The sequence below is a fragment of the Phycodurus eques genome, chromosome 17 (genome assembly GCF_024500275.1).
Source record: "Phycodurus eques isolate BA_2022a chromosome 17, UOR_Pequ_1.1, whole genome shotgun sequence".
In the NCBI taxonomy this organism is placed as follows: domain Eukaryota; kingdom Metazoa; phylum Chordata; class Actinopteri; order Syngnathiformes; family Syngnathidae; genus Phycodurus; species Phycodurus eques.
Window position 1 is genome coordinate 8,003,685 of NC_084541.1, and position 14,123 is coordinate 8,017,807.

Here is a 14,123-nt window from a genome sequence, read left to right on the forward strand (position 1 = left end):
TAAAATTCTAACTTAATGATTATTTGCTAAAAACAAGAGAGTTTCAGTTTGAACAATAAATGTCTTGTCTTTGTAGTGTATTCAATTAAATGTAGGTTGAACATGATTTGCAAATCATTGTATTCTGTTTTTATGTTCAACACAATGTCCAAACTTAATTGGAATTGGGATTGTATAAAGATATTTTGTTGATCGCATAGCCGTAATTGCATGCCTTTTTACAAAAAAAATTGTCCACAAAACTAGTTACCAAGAATGTTATATTAATTGTTGACAGGATCGCATGGTGAGTAAAATGCATGTGGTAAAGATGGATCTGTATCCATAAGTGAGCATGGCCCCAGCAAGCAGTCTGAGGCCTGCACAGAGGGCTTCACCATCTTTATTTTGCACGCATATTCCTGCTGAGAGTTTAAGGTGGCAGTCTTTAGGATAACCACGTTATCCCTTTAATCAGCTCTATTCTTAACGCTATTAAAACAGTCGAGCCTCTCCGCTGCAGGCCCACTTCAGCCCATTTTGCTTCCTCTGAGGGGAAATGAGTGCTTCCTGGTGCTTCCATCTTTTCTTGCAACACTGCAGTTCAACCTAATGAAAGTAACACTCATCTAATCCCTTTGCTAATGTTTATGGTAAAAACATAATACACATTCTGAAAATTGCCCTGGCTAGCTAATTTAAATTTAATCCCTAGCGTCAAAGCACCATCTCTGTGGATCATCCAGTCTTTAATCTCGTTGGCAGGGGGGCACTGTGTACTCTATGGGCCATTGAGAGAGAGAGAGAGAGAGAGAGAGAGAGAGAGAGGGTACAGCTGCTGAATGCCATGTCAGAAAGTCTCCAGCACACACTTGTAACTTGTTGGCCAGAACAGCTGCTGGGGTGGGACCTTCCCGAATTATCTGCAGCTCATAGTTTAGGTGTGTGTCATCAAATATGCTGTGATGTATCTCCACCATCCCCAAATGTGACACTGCAGTACCATCCATTGTCACAACTTTAGAAGATGGTACACTTTAACTGAGTCTTTTTTTTTTTTTTTTTGTGGCTTTTTCTTCATACTATTCTCTCCTGTCTTTTTTTCCTTAATTTATTTCCTGTTTACCAAACTATATAGATGTGGATCATTAATTTGTGAAATTATAGCAGAATTGCATGTTATTCTTCTTCCTGATTTTACCCGTTTGCCATGACATTTTTGCTTGGCAGAGTTCATGGGGCTCAATCATAACCAATGGCCATTTAGGGGAAATAAACTGAATGTGTAAACATTCAGATTATTCCTTTACAGCGAACACCTGCTATTCACAGAGATAGCGAAAGATCCATACCGTGAATAGCAAAAAGATGCAAATAATTGATGTCCCACCCCCACAAAAAAGATTAGGCATTGTTTTGGTAAAGCACTTCGAATGGAGTGAACCATAAAGCACCATGATGGTGGCAAAGCTTTTAAAACAGATTGCCATAAAGCACCATGCATCTACAATTTACATAATCATGAACCCATGTTACATAAATGAAGGTACCGTATTTTCGACAATAAGGCGCACTTAAGTCTTAAATTTTCTCCAAAATGGAGCGTCTTGTGTGCGCACAGAGTTCCAACATCTATAAATGTTGTGTGATGAGGGCTCCGCCATTTTAAAAAAACAATTTTTGACCGCTTGACTGACTAGGAGCATTTCCTGCCGACACGCTGCTTATACAGAGGAAAAGCGGATGTGGTTGAGGACAGCATGCGGACGTAAAGGGGGAAGGGTGCGTGATGGAGGACTCTAAAGCCACGCCCCCAGTAGGTATATAGCGCCGGGGTGTGCGTTGTGGAAAACATCGGTTTGGCTAAGGACCCCCCCTGAAAATGGCACCTACGAAGAGACGCGCTTACGAAGCACAGTTTAAACTGCAAGCTGTCAGTTACGCGGAGCAACATGGGAATCGAGCAGCCGCGAGAGAATTCAAGATCAACAAATCCATGGTTCGCCAGTGGAGGAAGCAGGAAGACGAGGTTCGACAATTCAAGAAGACGAAGCTGAGTTTCCGCCAGGGTGTGCTTTGTGCAAAACATCGGTTTGGCTAAGCATACCCCCCCAAAAATGGCACCTACGAAGAGACACGCTTATGAAGCACAGTTTGAATTGCAAGTTGTCAGTTACGCGGAGGAACGTGGGAATCGAGCAGCTGCGAGAGAATTCAAGATCAACGAATCCATGGTTCGCCAGTGGAGGAAGCAGGTAAATGAGCTTCGCCAAGTCAAGAAGACAAAGCTGAGTTTCCACCAGGGTGTGTATTGTGCAAAACATTGGTTTCGCTAAGGACCCCCCCCCCCCCCCCCCCCCGAAAATGGCACCTACGAACAGACACGCTTACGAAGCACAGTTTAAACTGCAAGCTATCAGTTATGTGGAGGAACATGGGAATAGAGCAGCCGCGAGAGAATTCAAGATGAACGAATCCATGGTTCGCAAGTGGAGGAAGCAGGAAAAAGAGCTTCGCCAAGTCAGTCAAGAAGACGAAGCTGAGTTGCCGCGGAAACAAGGCGAGGTGGCCCAAGTTGGGAGACCAACTCTATCAATGGATTAATGATCAAAGAACAGCCGGGAGAAGCGTCTCTACAGTCCCCATTCGACTGAGTGCAATAACGCTTGCAGAAGAAATGAAAATCAAACATTTTCAAGGAGGCCCGTCTTGATTTCGTTTTATGAAACTGCGGCATTTATCCAGCCGGGCAAGCACTACCGTGGCGCAGCAACTTCCGGCGGATTACAAGGAAAAGATGGCGTGGGAGCGATGGATGACAGATGGCGAACACAGCTTTACTAAGACTGGGAGGCAACGCCGGGCGAGTTACGCCACCATATGTGAATGGATTGTGGATGCTTGGGCTAAGGTATCTGCTTTCACTGTTGTCTGAGCTTTCGCAAAAGCCGGCATCATTGGTGAACAGCCCCCCGGCAACAAGACTGACTCAGACAATGACGAGAGGGAACCTGGCGTGTTTGGAGAACTTGCCCAGCTGTTCATTTCGGATACTGACGACGATGGATTTGTGGATGAGGATTGATTTTTAAAAAAAAAAAAAAAAAAAAAAAAAAAAAAAAAAATATATAACGTGAGTACATTGTTAAATACTTCAATAAAGTACAACCGAACTCAGTTTTGCTCCCGCTGCCTTTTTAAAAACATTGTTTTAGCGTGCATGCATGCTTACCGTATGTTTTACCATGCCTGCGCCCAATAATGCGGTGCGCCTTATGTATGTGTTAAATACAGAAATCGACCCTATAACTGAGACTGCGCCTTTTAATACGGTGCACCCTATGGTCGTGAAAATACGGTATTCAGTAGTTAAATTAGTCAACATGAAAACAAACCACCTCAACATGAGGTTCATCAGTTATTTGCTAGCATACTAGCTAAATAACACGGTAGCACATACTGACGAGACATCACGTGATATGCAAACAAAATATGTGCACTTGCATTTTACATAATTGGTATGAAGTCATACACACCTTTTCATATTTACACAGTAAATGTAAAGTAATAGTTAAATTATAAGTTAAGTATACTTCATGAGCGTCGGTAGAGAAGCAGAAACGTACTTTCAGTTTCACCTTTGACAGTGGACGAGGTGCATTTATGATTGGCTGTCTAACACAGATTAAAAAAACAATCAATGAATTAAATCTAACAACACCAAGATTCCACGAGATTGTGCCAAAGTAATTCATTGGTTTGCCTGAGCACAAAAACGGTGAATAGACAAGATTTTCAGCAAATAATGGGTATAGGTTTAAAAAAAGAGAAAATGCACCATCTGCTGCACTTGATGAAGGTACTACTTCCTTTCCTCCAATGCAGAATGGGTGGTAAAAATTTAATATGAATAAGTGAAAGTTTATCTTGCAAGCAAAAAGGGATTTTTATTTTTTTTTTTTTAAAACCATGAATGTCTTTAAATAAGCATGTCTAATGTGATAATGAGCCTTTTTATGATAGAAAGAAAAATAGAAGGTGTGGCTGCAGACATCTGTCCACGAAGAACACATTGTGTCAACAGCTGCTGTGGACTCAAAAGTCCCGCAGCGATGAAAGTTGAATCATTAAATATTACAGCAAAGGTGTAACATTATACAACAATGTCTTTGGGCTTTTTGTGTCGGGTGGGCCTTTTGTAATTGGCACTCACTGTGGCTGAAAGCATGGTTACATGATGAGTAAAGCACAAAGACTCTAATCAGGATTCCTAAGGCAAATTTGTTTTTTGAAAAGAACAGCATTTATTTGACTGTAACTGACTTGTATAGCTTAATATATATTGTATAGCTCCAATAACTATTACTAGTTGTGGACTGGTGACCCCTTATTAAACAAAATGGAATGCTAATAACAAAAACATTTGGCTTTTTGTTTACAGCATAGTAGCATCTTTTTAGAGCTAATGTCAAATAATTTGCATACATGTATATAAACATGACCACATTTTAACCATGGAAAGTGTAGAGACACAGGTTAAGTTCTAGCACAATATATACTGTTCTGATCAACTACATTTGGAACATTGGATGCGCATGTATTGAGGTAGTATGAATTTTAGACGTGGAACTTTTTGTTCAAATGTGCAAAGATGGTTATCTTTTTAATTTTAAATGTTTCATTCAATATCTTGTGCAGTCTTTTGCAAAGATCCAGAAAAATACCCATTCAACAAATAAAATTTCACTCCAATTAAAAGTTTTGAATGGTGTTTCGACACCTGAATAGTAATACATATATGGAGGGTTGCAAGTGCTTTTATTTTTTTAATTTTTTTTTTTTTTTTTTTTTTTTTTTTTTTTCTGCTGCTTTGTCTTGTGATTTATGTACTGTATTCCTGCTCATTTTTCTTTTGACCTCATAGGTTACTTGTCTTCAAGATTTCTTTGGGGACGATGATGTCTTCATTGCATGTGGACCTGAGAAATTCCGCTACGCACAGGATGACTTCTCTCTGGATGAGAATGGTAAAGCTATTATTTTGCATATGACTCAAACAATTTGACATTTTACACGTGCATGTTCTAATGAAATCCAGTACAAGAAATGTTTTGGGGGGGAAATCCCCCTTGACAGCTACAATATATAATTTCTATTGTGGTTGCAGTGGTGTGGAACTACTGCAATCTACTGATCTTTTTCTGTTATGTCCCTCAAGTTGGGCTAAATACTGTAGGCTTAATATTGCTCGTGGAGCTCTGAGTGTTGAAGGAAGGCGTCTGAGGGAGGACAATGAGGAGACGGAAAAGAGAGTCTGTTATCTGTAGGCAGCACCGGGAATAAGAAAAGGTAGAAAAAGAACAGTTAATCTGCCCAGTGACAGGTTTAGGCCATCTGATGTGCCGCTAAAGATAGAGAAATGTTAAAGCCTCTTAGTTAGGCTCTGTAGTCACATCAAGCCTTTGTTATTTCTTCCTTAGTTGTTTTTAAACCACTTCCCCAGAATATTAACACAATCTAATGTGACCCAATGCATCATGAATTCTGCCTTTACAAAGATGATAATGCTCAGTTTTGAAGGTCTGCCTACCACCTCTTTGTCTACCACCTCTCAGGATGATGCAGTGCTCGTCTATGAGCTGTGAACAATAGTACATTGGTTTATATCTATTGGGTGAATAGTCTTTGAAGGTTAAGATGAAGACCGACATCCTGTGTCCCCTGGAGACTGAGGGAGGACTGATAATATATCATAATTAGCATCTAGGAGGAAGATGCCTTTTTCAACATTGCTCCCCACAATGTTAAAGGCACAATTTTTGTCATGCTTTTTCAATTACGTGTTACTATAAGATGTTTTGTTTAATAAAAACAATCAATGATCAGCGCTGGTTCAGCTTCTTGGTATTTGGCCCCCACTAAGAGGTTACCAGGCAACCGTAACTGAAGTCTGTGGTCAGTGGCTTTGGGCATTATCTAACTCGCCACATTTTTTATTTAATAAAAATACACAAGCTGTATTTTTTTTTTTGGTGCACATTACATGCTGCCAAGGTCATTTTGTGGTTCGTTAAAGCAGCTAATAGAACGATGGAATGCAAGACTATGAAACGCATAAAGTTAAAAAAAAAAAAAAAAAAAAAATTCTGTATTTTCTGCTTTCTTAGCCCAAAGCCTTTAAGCATTTTAGGTTATGTGATACAAGATATAAAGATGAAATTGAAACTTCAGCCAGTGTAAATCCATACTTAATCTGCCCGACAACATTTGTCAGACATAAATAATAACAGCTTGGATCTTAAAGCTCAGTCAAACATTTTCCATCTTTTATTCAGAAAATGAATGTCAGAGAGTTAGTGCTCATTTTGCACATTTGACTTTGGACAAAGTCCAAGCTAAGCATTGTTTATTAAAAAATAAAAAGTGCCGATGGTTTCCCATTACAGAGTGCAGAGTGATGAAGAATCAGAAAGGTCATCGTAGTTTAATCAAGAGTCCTGGATCCGTCAAACGCTGCAAGTCCCCTGCTGAATCAAGTAAGCTCTTTTATTCAGCTTTGCAAAATGTAATTCATAAAGTTTTAGAAGATCGGAGAAATTGTAGTGGTCTGCAACAATACCCTTTCTTGTTATTTCTAGTAATCTAGTGTCTGACCCACATTGTGATCCATCAGCAACTGCAGAAAGAGACTTTGTCGTCTAATAGAAAATCAAACAGACAGCTGATAAAAATAGACCAATTGTAGCCCAGGTACATCAAATTTAAGAATAGTGACACAATGACCTTTTTTTTCTTTTCTTTTTAATGCTAACAGTTTGTGTTGCATTACTGCATTGAGTGGTCCAAATGTCCACTACTTAATATTCTCATTAAAACTTCTAGTTTTTTTAGCCTTTGAGAAGAGAATGAAAGAACTTACATTTCATAACCAAAAGATAAACTGCATCCAGCTGTTTGTTGGATAATGTGGTATTTAAACATTTCATGATATCCGGGAGGCATTAGAAGAATGCTACCTCGCTTTTGGGATTTTTGCATTTCGTTCCAAGTTTTAAAATTTTCTTGGGTTCTTGTTTGCCACTGCCCTGAATTCAAGCATTTTGTTGCGTGACCAAGCCGCAGAACAGATGTCAAGTAAAATGGCCTGCAGGGTGGATGAGGAGGTGACACAATAACAGTCAAGGGCTGTGGAAGTGGGGGTGGAGGTATAATCCTTCAGTCCTGTTTAACTGACTTGATTGGTTTATTGATCAGTATTGACTGGGGATCCTGTGCAGATGCTTGTACCGATTCGCTGTTAAATTGTAATTTAATTGCATTTGTACACCACAGATGAATGTTTGCCCACAGTAAAAGAAATGAATATATGGGTTGACTGGCTCAGAGGAACGCAGTCTCAAATATCTCCATGTTGGATTTGATATTCCATGGAATATTATTAAATCCTAAGAAACCCAAACCTAGATGTGGTCTGTAATGCTTTGGGGATTTTATGTACTAACGTGATAGTGGGATTGTGGTTTTTGGGTGGCCTTCTTCTTAATGATAAATTTAGTCTGCGTGAGTGGTTTAAATGAAGCCTGCGCGCAGCTTAACAATGAATCTTTGTCCGAGTTGTTTTTTAAAACACTCAGTGGCCACCTGGCTGGTCGTCTGCTCAAGTCTCTCTTGCTGACAAAACGCTCCTTAAACCACTTTAAAAAACTCTTGTTGCTCTAAGATATAAACACTAATACGCCAAAGGATGGAATCTTACAATGTTGCACAATGAGAGCCAAGCATTGGATGGAAATTGAGAGTAACTTACATTGGTTGTGCTGTTGGAAGAAAACCATCTATGATCCATGGTGATATCTGCTATTGTTTTATAAATTAGCCCAACTGTTATGTAACATTGGGGAGGAAGTGCAGAGCCACTTGCTCACAAAATATTTACTTGTTTAATTTCTCGCTTGATGGGTGCAAGGCACTCCAGAGAATTTAATTAATTTGTACACAAACAAAGGTCAGTGTTCCATGTCACTGGCGTTGGGCGGAATCTTTACATCACCCAAAGGATCCCTTTTCAGGAAACCAAAACAAGTTTGTTGAGCATTGCATCGTCAGAGAGAGAGCCACTTTCAACACTTCAGATTGGACAATCGTTTGTTTATTAAAAAAAAAAAAAAAAAAAAAAAAAATCCACATGGGGACTGGCCAAGAGTATCGATTTGTGGGGGGAGGGGACATGAAATTGACCAAATTTGAACATGGACGCTTTCCGCCCAGCAACAGTGATTTGTCCCCTTTAATACTGATATATATCTAGCCATGGTGTGAAAATCTGTAATTGAGACCCCCCTTTACAAAAAAGTTTAGAATTGCCTATAGATGCCACAATGGTGGCAAAAGCACTACATGAAGCTCCTCAACTCACTCCAGCATTATTTGGCACCAAGATGCCACAAGATGAGGGCAAAGTAATGCTTGTCAACTTACTTCAACATATTTCCTTGGCCACAAGATGGCACCAAAAGCATCCATCCATCCATTTTCTACCGCTTATCTGAGGTCGGGTCGCTGGGGCAGTAGCTTTAGCAGGGACGCCCAGACTGCCCTCTCCCCAGCCACTTCATCCAGCTCTCCCGGTGGGATCCCGAGGCGTTCCCAGGCCAGCCGAAAGACGACGTCTCGCCAGCGTGTCCTGTGTCGTCCCCGGGGTCTCCTCCCGGTGGGACGTGCACGGAACGGCTTGATGTAGCCAGCAGAACCACATCATCTGCAAAAAGAGATGGAATACCGAGGCCACCAAACCGGACCCCCTCTGTGCCTTGAGATTCTGTCCATAAAAGTTATGAACAGAATCTGTGACAAAGGGCAGCCTTGGCGGAGTCCGACCCTCACCGGGAACCGGTCCGACTTACTGCCGGATATGCGGACCAAACTCTTGACTCTGGTCATACAGGGACCGAACAGCCCGTATCAGGGGGTTCGGTACCCCATACTCCTGAAGCACCCCCCACACGACTCCCCAAGGGACACGATCGAACGCCTTCGCAAAGTCCACAAAACACATCTAGACTGGCTGGGCGAACTCCCATGCACCCTCGAGGACCCTGCTAAGGGTGTAGAGCTGGTCCACTGCTCCACGGCCAGGACGAAAACCACACTGCTCCTCCTGGATCTGAGGTTCGGCTTCCCGACGGACCCTCCTCTCCAGCACCCCTGAATAGACCTTACCAAGAAGGCTGAGGAGAGTGATCCCCCTGTAGTTGAACACACCCTCCGTTCCCCCTTCTTAAAAAGGGGGTCCACCACCCCAGTCTGCCAATCCAGAGGCACTGTCCCCGATGTCCACGTGATGTTGCAGAGGCGTGTCAACCAGGACACCCCCACAACAACTCTGGGTGAATTGCCACCGAGGATCTTTTTAACCACCTCGGTGACCTCAACCCCAGAGATAGGAGAGCCCGCCTCAGAGAACCCAGACTCTGCTTCCTCATGGGAAGGCATGTCGGTGGAATTGAGGTCTTTGAAGTATTCTCCCCACCGGCTCACAACGTCCCGAGTCGAGGTCAGCAGCACCCCATCCCAACGATACACAGTGTTGATGGTGCACTGTTTCCCCCTCCAGAGACGCCGGATGGTGGACCAGAATTTCTTAGAAGCCCTCCGGAAGTCTTTCTCCATGGCCTCACCGAACTCCTTCCATACCAGAGTTTTTGCTTCAGCGACCACCGAAGCTGCATTCCGCTAGGCCAGCCGTACCCATCAGCTGTCAGTCACGCCCTTCCAGGTCTCACTGTCATTGCCCACGTGAGCATTGAAGTCCCCCAGCAGAACGATGGAGTCCCCAGCGGGAGCGCTCTCCAGCACCCCCTCCAAGGACTCCAAAAAGGGTGGGTACGCTGAACTGCTGTTTGGTACTAAGGCACAAACAACAGTAAGGACCCGTCCGGAGGGAGGCTACCCTCTCGTCCACCAGGGTGAACCCCAACGTACAGGCGCCAAGCCGGGGTGCAATAAGTATACCCACACCTGCTCGGCACCTCTCACCGTGGGGAACTCCAGAGTGGAAGAGAGTCCAACCCCTCTCAAGAAGACTGGTACCAGAGCCCAAGCTGTGTGTGGAGGAGAGTCCGACTATATCTAGTTGGAACTTCTCGACCTCACACACCAGCTCGGGCTCCTTCCCTGCCAGAGAGGTGACATTCCACGTCCCTAGAGCCAGTTTCTGTAGCCGGGGATGGGATCGCCAAGGTCCCTGCCTTTGGCCACCACCCAGCTCGCACTGCACCCGACCCCTATGGCCCCTCCCACAGGTGGTGAGCCCATGGGAAGGGCACCAAAGCAGTACTTTTAAAGTATATTAGACAGTGCTTTAGCCTGAGCACAAAACAGTGAACTTAGTGCGTTTTTCCTCGCAAAGAACTAAGGATAGGTTCAAAACCAAACATGCAAATACTGTAAGGTGAAGCCGCAAGTGGCGAATCGCAAATAGGGGTAAACACTGTATTACTTTATTTTTATTTAATTTTATTTATTTTTGTTTTGTTGTTGTTAGTCCTTACTTTCTCATCAATGCAACTCTCTTTTTTACCGCTTCCTCTTGTCCTCTCAGTCAACGGGACAGGCTCCAGCAGCCAGATTTCCACCCCCGTCTCCAAGCACTCCCCCACCTCCACTCCGACTAGTCCTTCACTCAACAAGCAGAAGGTAACCGCACTTTATTTTTTTTATTTATTTTTTATTTTATTTTTTTTAATACCTGTAATGTATTTTTGGTCCTCAAACACATAATTTGAACATGTTTACAGGACCTCTACCTGCCCTTATCTCTGGATGATGATGATTCTATCGGGGAGTCCATGTAGACTGAAGCTTTTTAAGACCCGAGCGCGCCACCTTGTGGTCTGGGAGATCCACTGAAGTGTCTACTCAGATGCCCTTTGCTGCTTGAGAACACACAAAAAACATAATTTTTTAAAATCAGTTTTCACCACCAAAATAGTCATCTCACCGTTGCACAAATGTATTTACACTGTTCACTTGCAAGCAGACTTCTGTTTAAAATTTTCACTTTTGCTTTTAGACAATTTACTCTCCAACCACAAAATTCCAAGTAGCAAAATGGGTGACTTTTGGGGTCAAATCTGACTTTTGTACAACTTTATATCCGTGATGTTCCCCCATATCGTTTCCCCCTTTTTAGGGTGCAAAAGCTAGTCTTTTTGTCTGAAGGTCCAGCGTTTTAAACCTGCTGTAAATACTGTGTATAGTTCTCATAACCCGGTTTTCCGGTTGTCCGTTGCTGTGCTTCCATTATGTCGTCTTAACATTTGCTCAACTTCAGGCTGTAGTCAAAGTAGAAGAACTCCTGGGGAGGCAATGTACGGAAAGATCTCCTGAAAAGGAAGCTAATCCTGATCATTAATCGCAATAACTGGAAATAACACATTCCTAGGGAGATTCTTTAAAAAAAATAAAATTTAAAAAAAAAAAAAAAAAAACTGGTTCCATACATAAAGTAGCAGGCTATACCTGGTTACATCATATACCCTCTGTGTTGTACATACTGCAGTGCATGCTACTGGTGAATTATTTTAAAGCTTTAGGTGCATAAAAGATGATTTGAAGGACTTAACAGTGCATAAGATTGACCAAAGTTCAACTTGTTAAATTTGGCCAATCAGTATACAGCAGTGTTTTAGTAACAGTTTAGCAATTCACAGATGAATACATAAGTCGCAAAGCCAAAGTTGCAGGATTTATTTAGGATTTAAAGGGGACTTTATTAGTTACTAGAAAATATTCTGGAGGAATACCTGATGTAAGCATGTTCCTCCCAAGGTTTGACATAACACGTTTAATATTTTATAAAATCTATTAATTTATATGAAGTGTACGTGTCTAGAATTATTCTCTACCTTTAACTTGTGGGCTACCCGCATGAGTACTTTTTAAGGCTCCTTGTGCAGTGCTTTTTTAATATATTAAAAGGTTTGCGTGTTTTATTTTTTTTTCTAAGAGTGTTCTCAGGTTTTGCAGGCAATCAAACCTGAGACTCTTTTCATTCAATTGGATGACACTGAAGCACAACCAGCTGCAGCCGCTTTGAATGTCTGCATGGCACCATTACAATGCAGGACCACAATTTACCATGATAAAGTAAGCAAACGAAGTGCTGCTTGTGTAGAATTTTTTTTTCTTTCTTTCTTTCTTTCTTTCTTTCTTCAATTTAACAGCTATGCATTTGGATTTTAGGAATAGTGATGACACGTCCTTGCTGTTTGTGTATGACATGAAAGTTGCGTGTCCTGTCAAAGAGCTCAACTATTTTGATAGCAGTTTATTTATTTCATATCACATACTGAATTTTCCATGTACTAGTACACTGTTTTCCCTCACAAGAAAATTGGAAAGAACATTAAGACAGTATTTCTACTTGTGCGCTGAATTTTCCTACTAGTGAAGACGGTGTACTAGTACATCGACAATTCAGTGCGCTACTAGGATATCCTATATCCTTGCCATACATCACTAAATGTGTCGACACTGTCGTAATTGTTCTCCAACTGAGAGGGCACTGTCATATACGTTTTTGCACATAATTTGTTTTCTCCTTGCAAAAGCTCAATTTCCACATATTTTGAGGTTTCTTCGTATTGCTTACTGCTTTATTTCTTTAGCACATGTTAGATGGCCGGTGTGGTTTGATCATCACCTACATTGGTGCCTTGTTTTTGATCTAAACAAGAAATGAGAAATATTGCTTGCTCTTTTTTACCCGCTCTTTCAAATGAAGCCTCCCAACAAAGCTTGTTTTGTAGAGTTAGACACTGTATCATGGTGTAAATACCCTCTGCTGTTACTCTTTTATATTCCACCTATGCCTTTTCCACATTAAATAAATGACCTTTTTCTTTCTTTGGAGGTTACTATTTATTCTCTTTGTGGTATTTTGCAATGTCAAACAGTGGCTTGTTTCAGTGCGCCATTCAATGTAATATCTGGTATCATTTTGCAATTAAAAACTTGTACAAGTTCTTTGTGCTGTGTTTTTGTTACATATGCAGTGATGGAAATAAGATGTCTCGAAAATCACTGTCTAAATAAAATTCCTTAACTCCTACATAGTGCCTTGGCACCAAGCTGCCACAAGATGGTGCCAAGCACTACTTTTGTCTCTATTAATTTCAATGAACGTCAACATAGTTCCTTGGCATCAGGATACAACGAAATGCTGGTAGAGTAATACTTGTTACTGCTTTGGCCTGAGCACCAATAGACTGAGGGCCAATCACAGAGGTAAATCTCATTCAACTAATACCTCTGCCAGTATCAATAAAAAGCTATTTTACTTGATTTCAACTAGTGCAAGTATACATGAAGTATTGTCCAGAGTACTACACATGGGAACACATCTACTGCCATCTTCTGATTATACTGTGGTGGTCTAGTTGGGGCTTGGGGGGGCTCATCACAGTGGAGGCAGCACTATGTAAAGATAAATATTTCAGTTCATCTAAACAGATTTTTAAGTTGTCACTGTGCCCAAAATCAATTAAAGGAAGCAAAAGATGGAACATGCTCTTATCTCACACTGTCCCTTTTTTTTTTTTTTTATTATTATTATATAAACAATACTTGTAAATGTGTAACATGAGCTAAAAAGTCGTGTTTGTATCCTTGTGGTATACATGTGTGCATTTAAAACTAAACCACATTTAAAGACACTCGACCTGTGTAAAGATCTCCTGCTGCAATAAATGGAGACAAATTGGTTTATGTTTCATAAATATTGGCTGAACTGTCTGTGACATTTCGGGGCACATATTTGACCCAGCCTCTTTCCGTCACATTTAAACACAAGAGGCATTCACTGGCGCACAGTTGCTGTTGGATGATTGTATTTTTATGTTGTTATTGTCCTTTTGGGAAACATGATAAAGAAATACCAGAAGCATAATTATGATCCTTATCAGTGTGGGAGAAAATTATGCCATTGAGCAAGTTTTAACCTGCCAGTTGTCACTGGAACACAAACGCACATATGCATTTTTATCATCCCCCCCCCCCCCCATTTCATTTCATTTTCATTTTATATTGTTTAACAACACTATGGGGGAAAAACATTAGAAACAGTTTTCCTTGCAAAAATTGCA

General features: G+C 41.3%; 1 protein-coding gene across 1 annotated transcript in view; it reads left to right on the forward strand.

The window, feature by feature from the left end:
- Positions 1-12,977, forward strand: part of LOC133415960 (neuronal migration protein doublecortin-like) — a 38,996-nt gene extending 26,019 nt beyond the window's left edge. The window contains exons 4-7 of the mRNA XM_061702523.1: positions 4,904-5,006; positions 6,426-6,515; positions 10,580-10,674; positions 10,776-12,977. Coding sequence (XP_061558507.1) covers positions 4,904-5,006; positions 6,426-6,515; positions 10,580-10,674; positions 10,776-10,832 — 345 coding nt within the window. The 3' untranslated portion in view covers positions 10,833-12,977. The remainder of the gene's footprint in view (positions 1-4,903; positions 5,007-6,425; positions 6,516-10,579; positions 10,675-10,775) is intronic.
- The last annotated feature ends 1,146 nt before the right edge of the window (positions 12,978-14,123 follow it).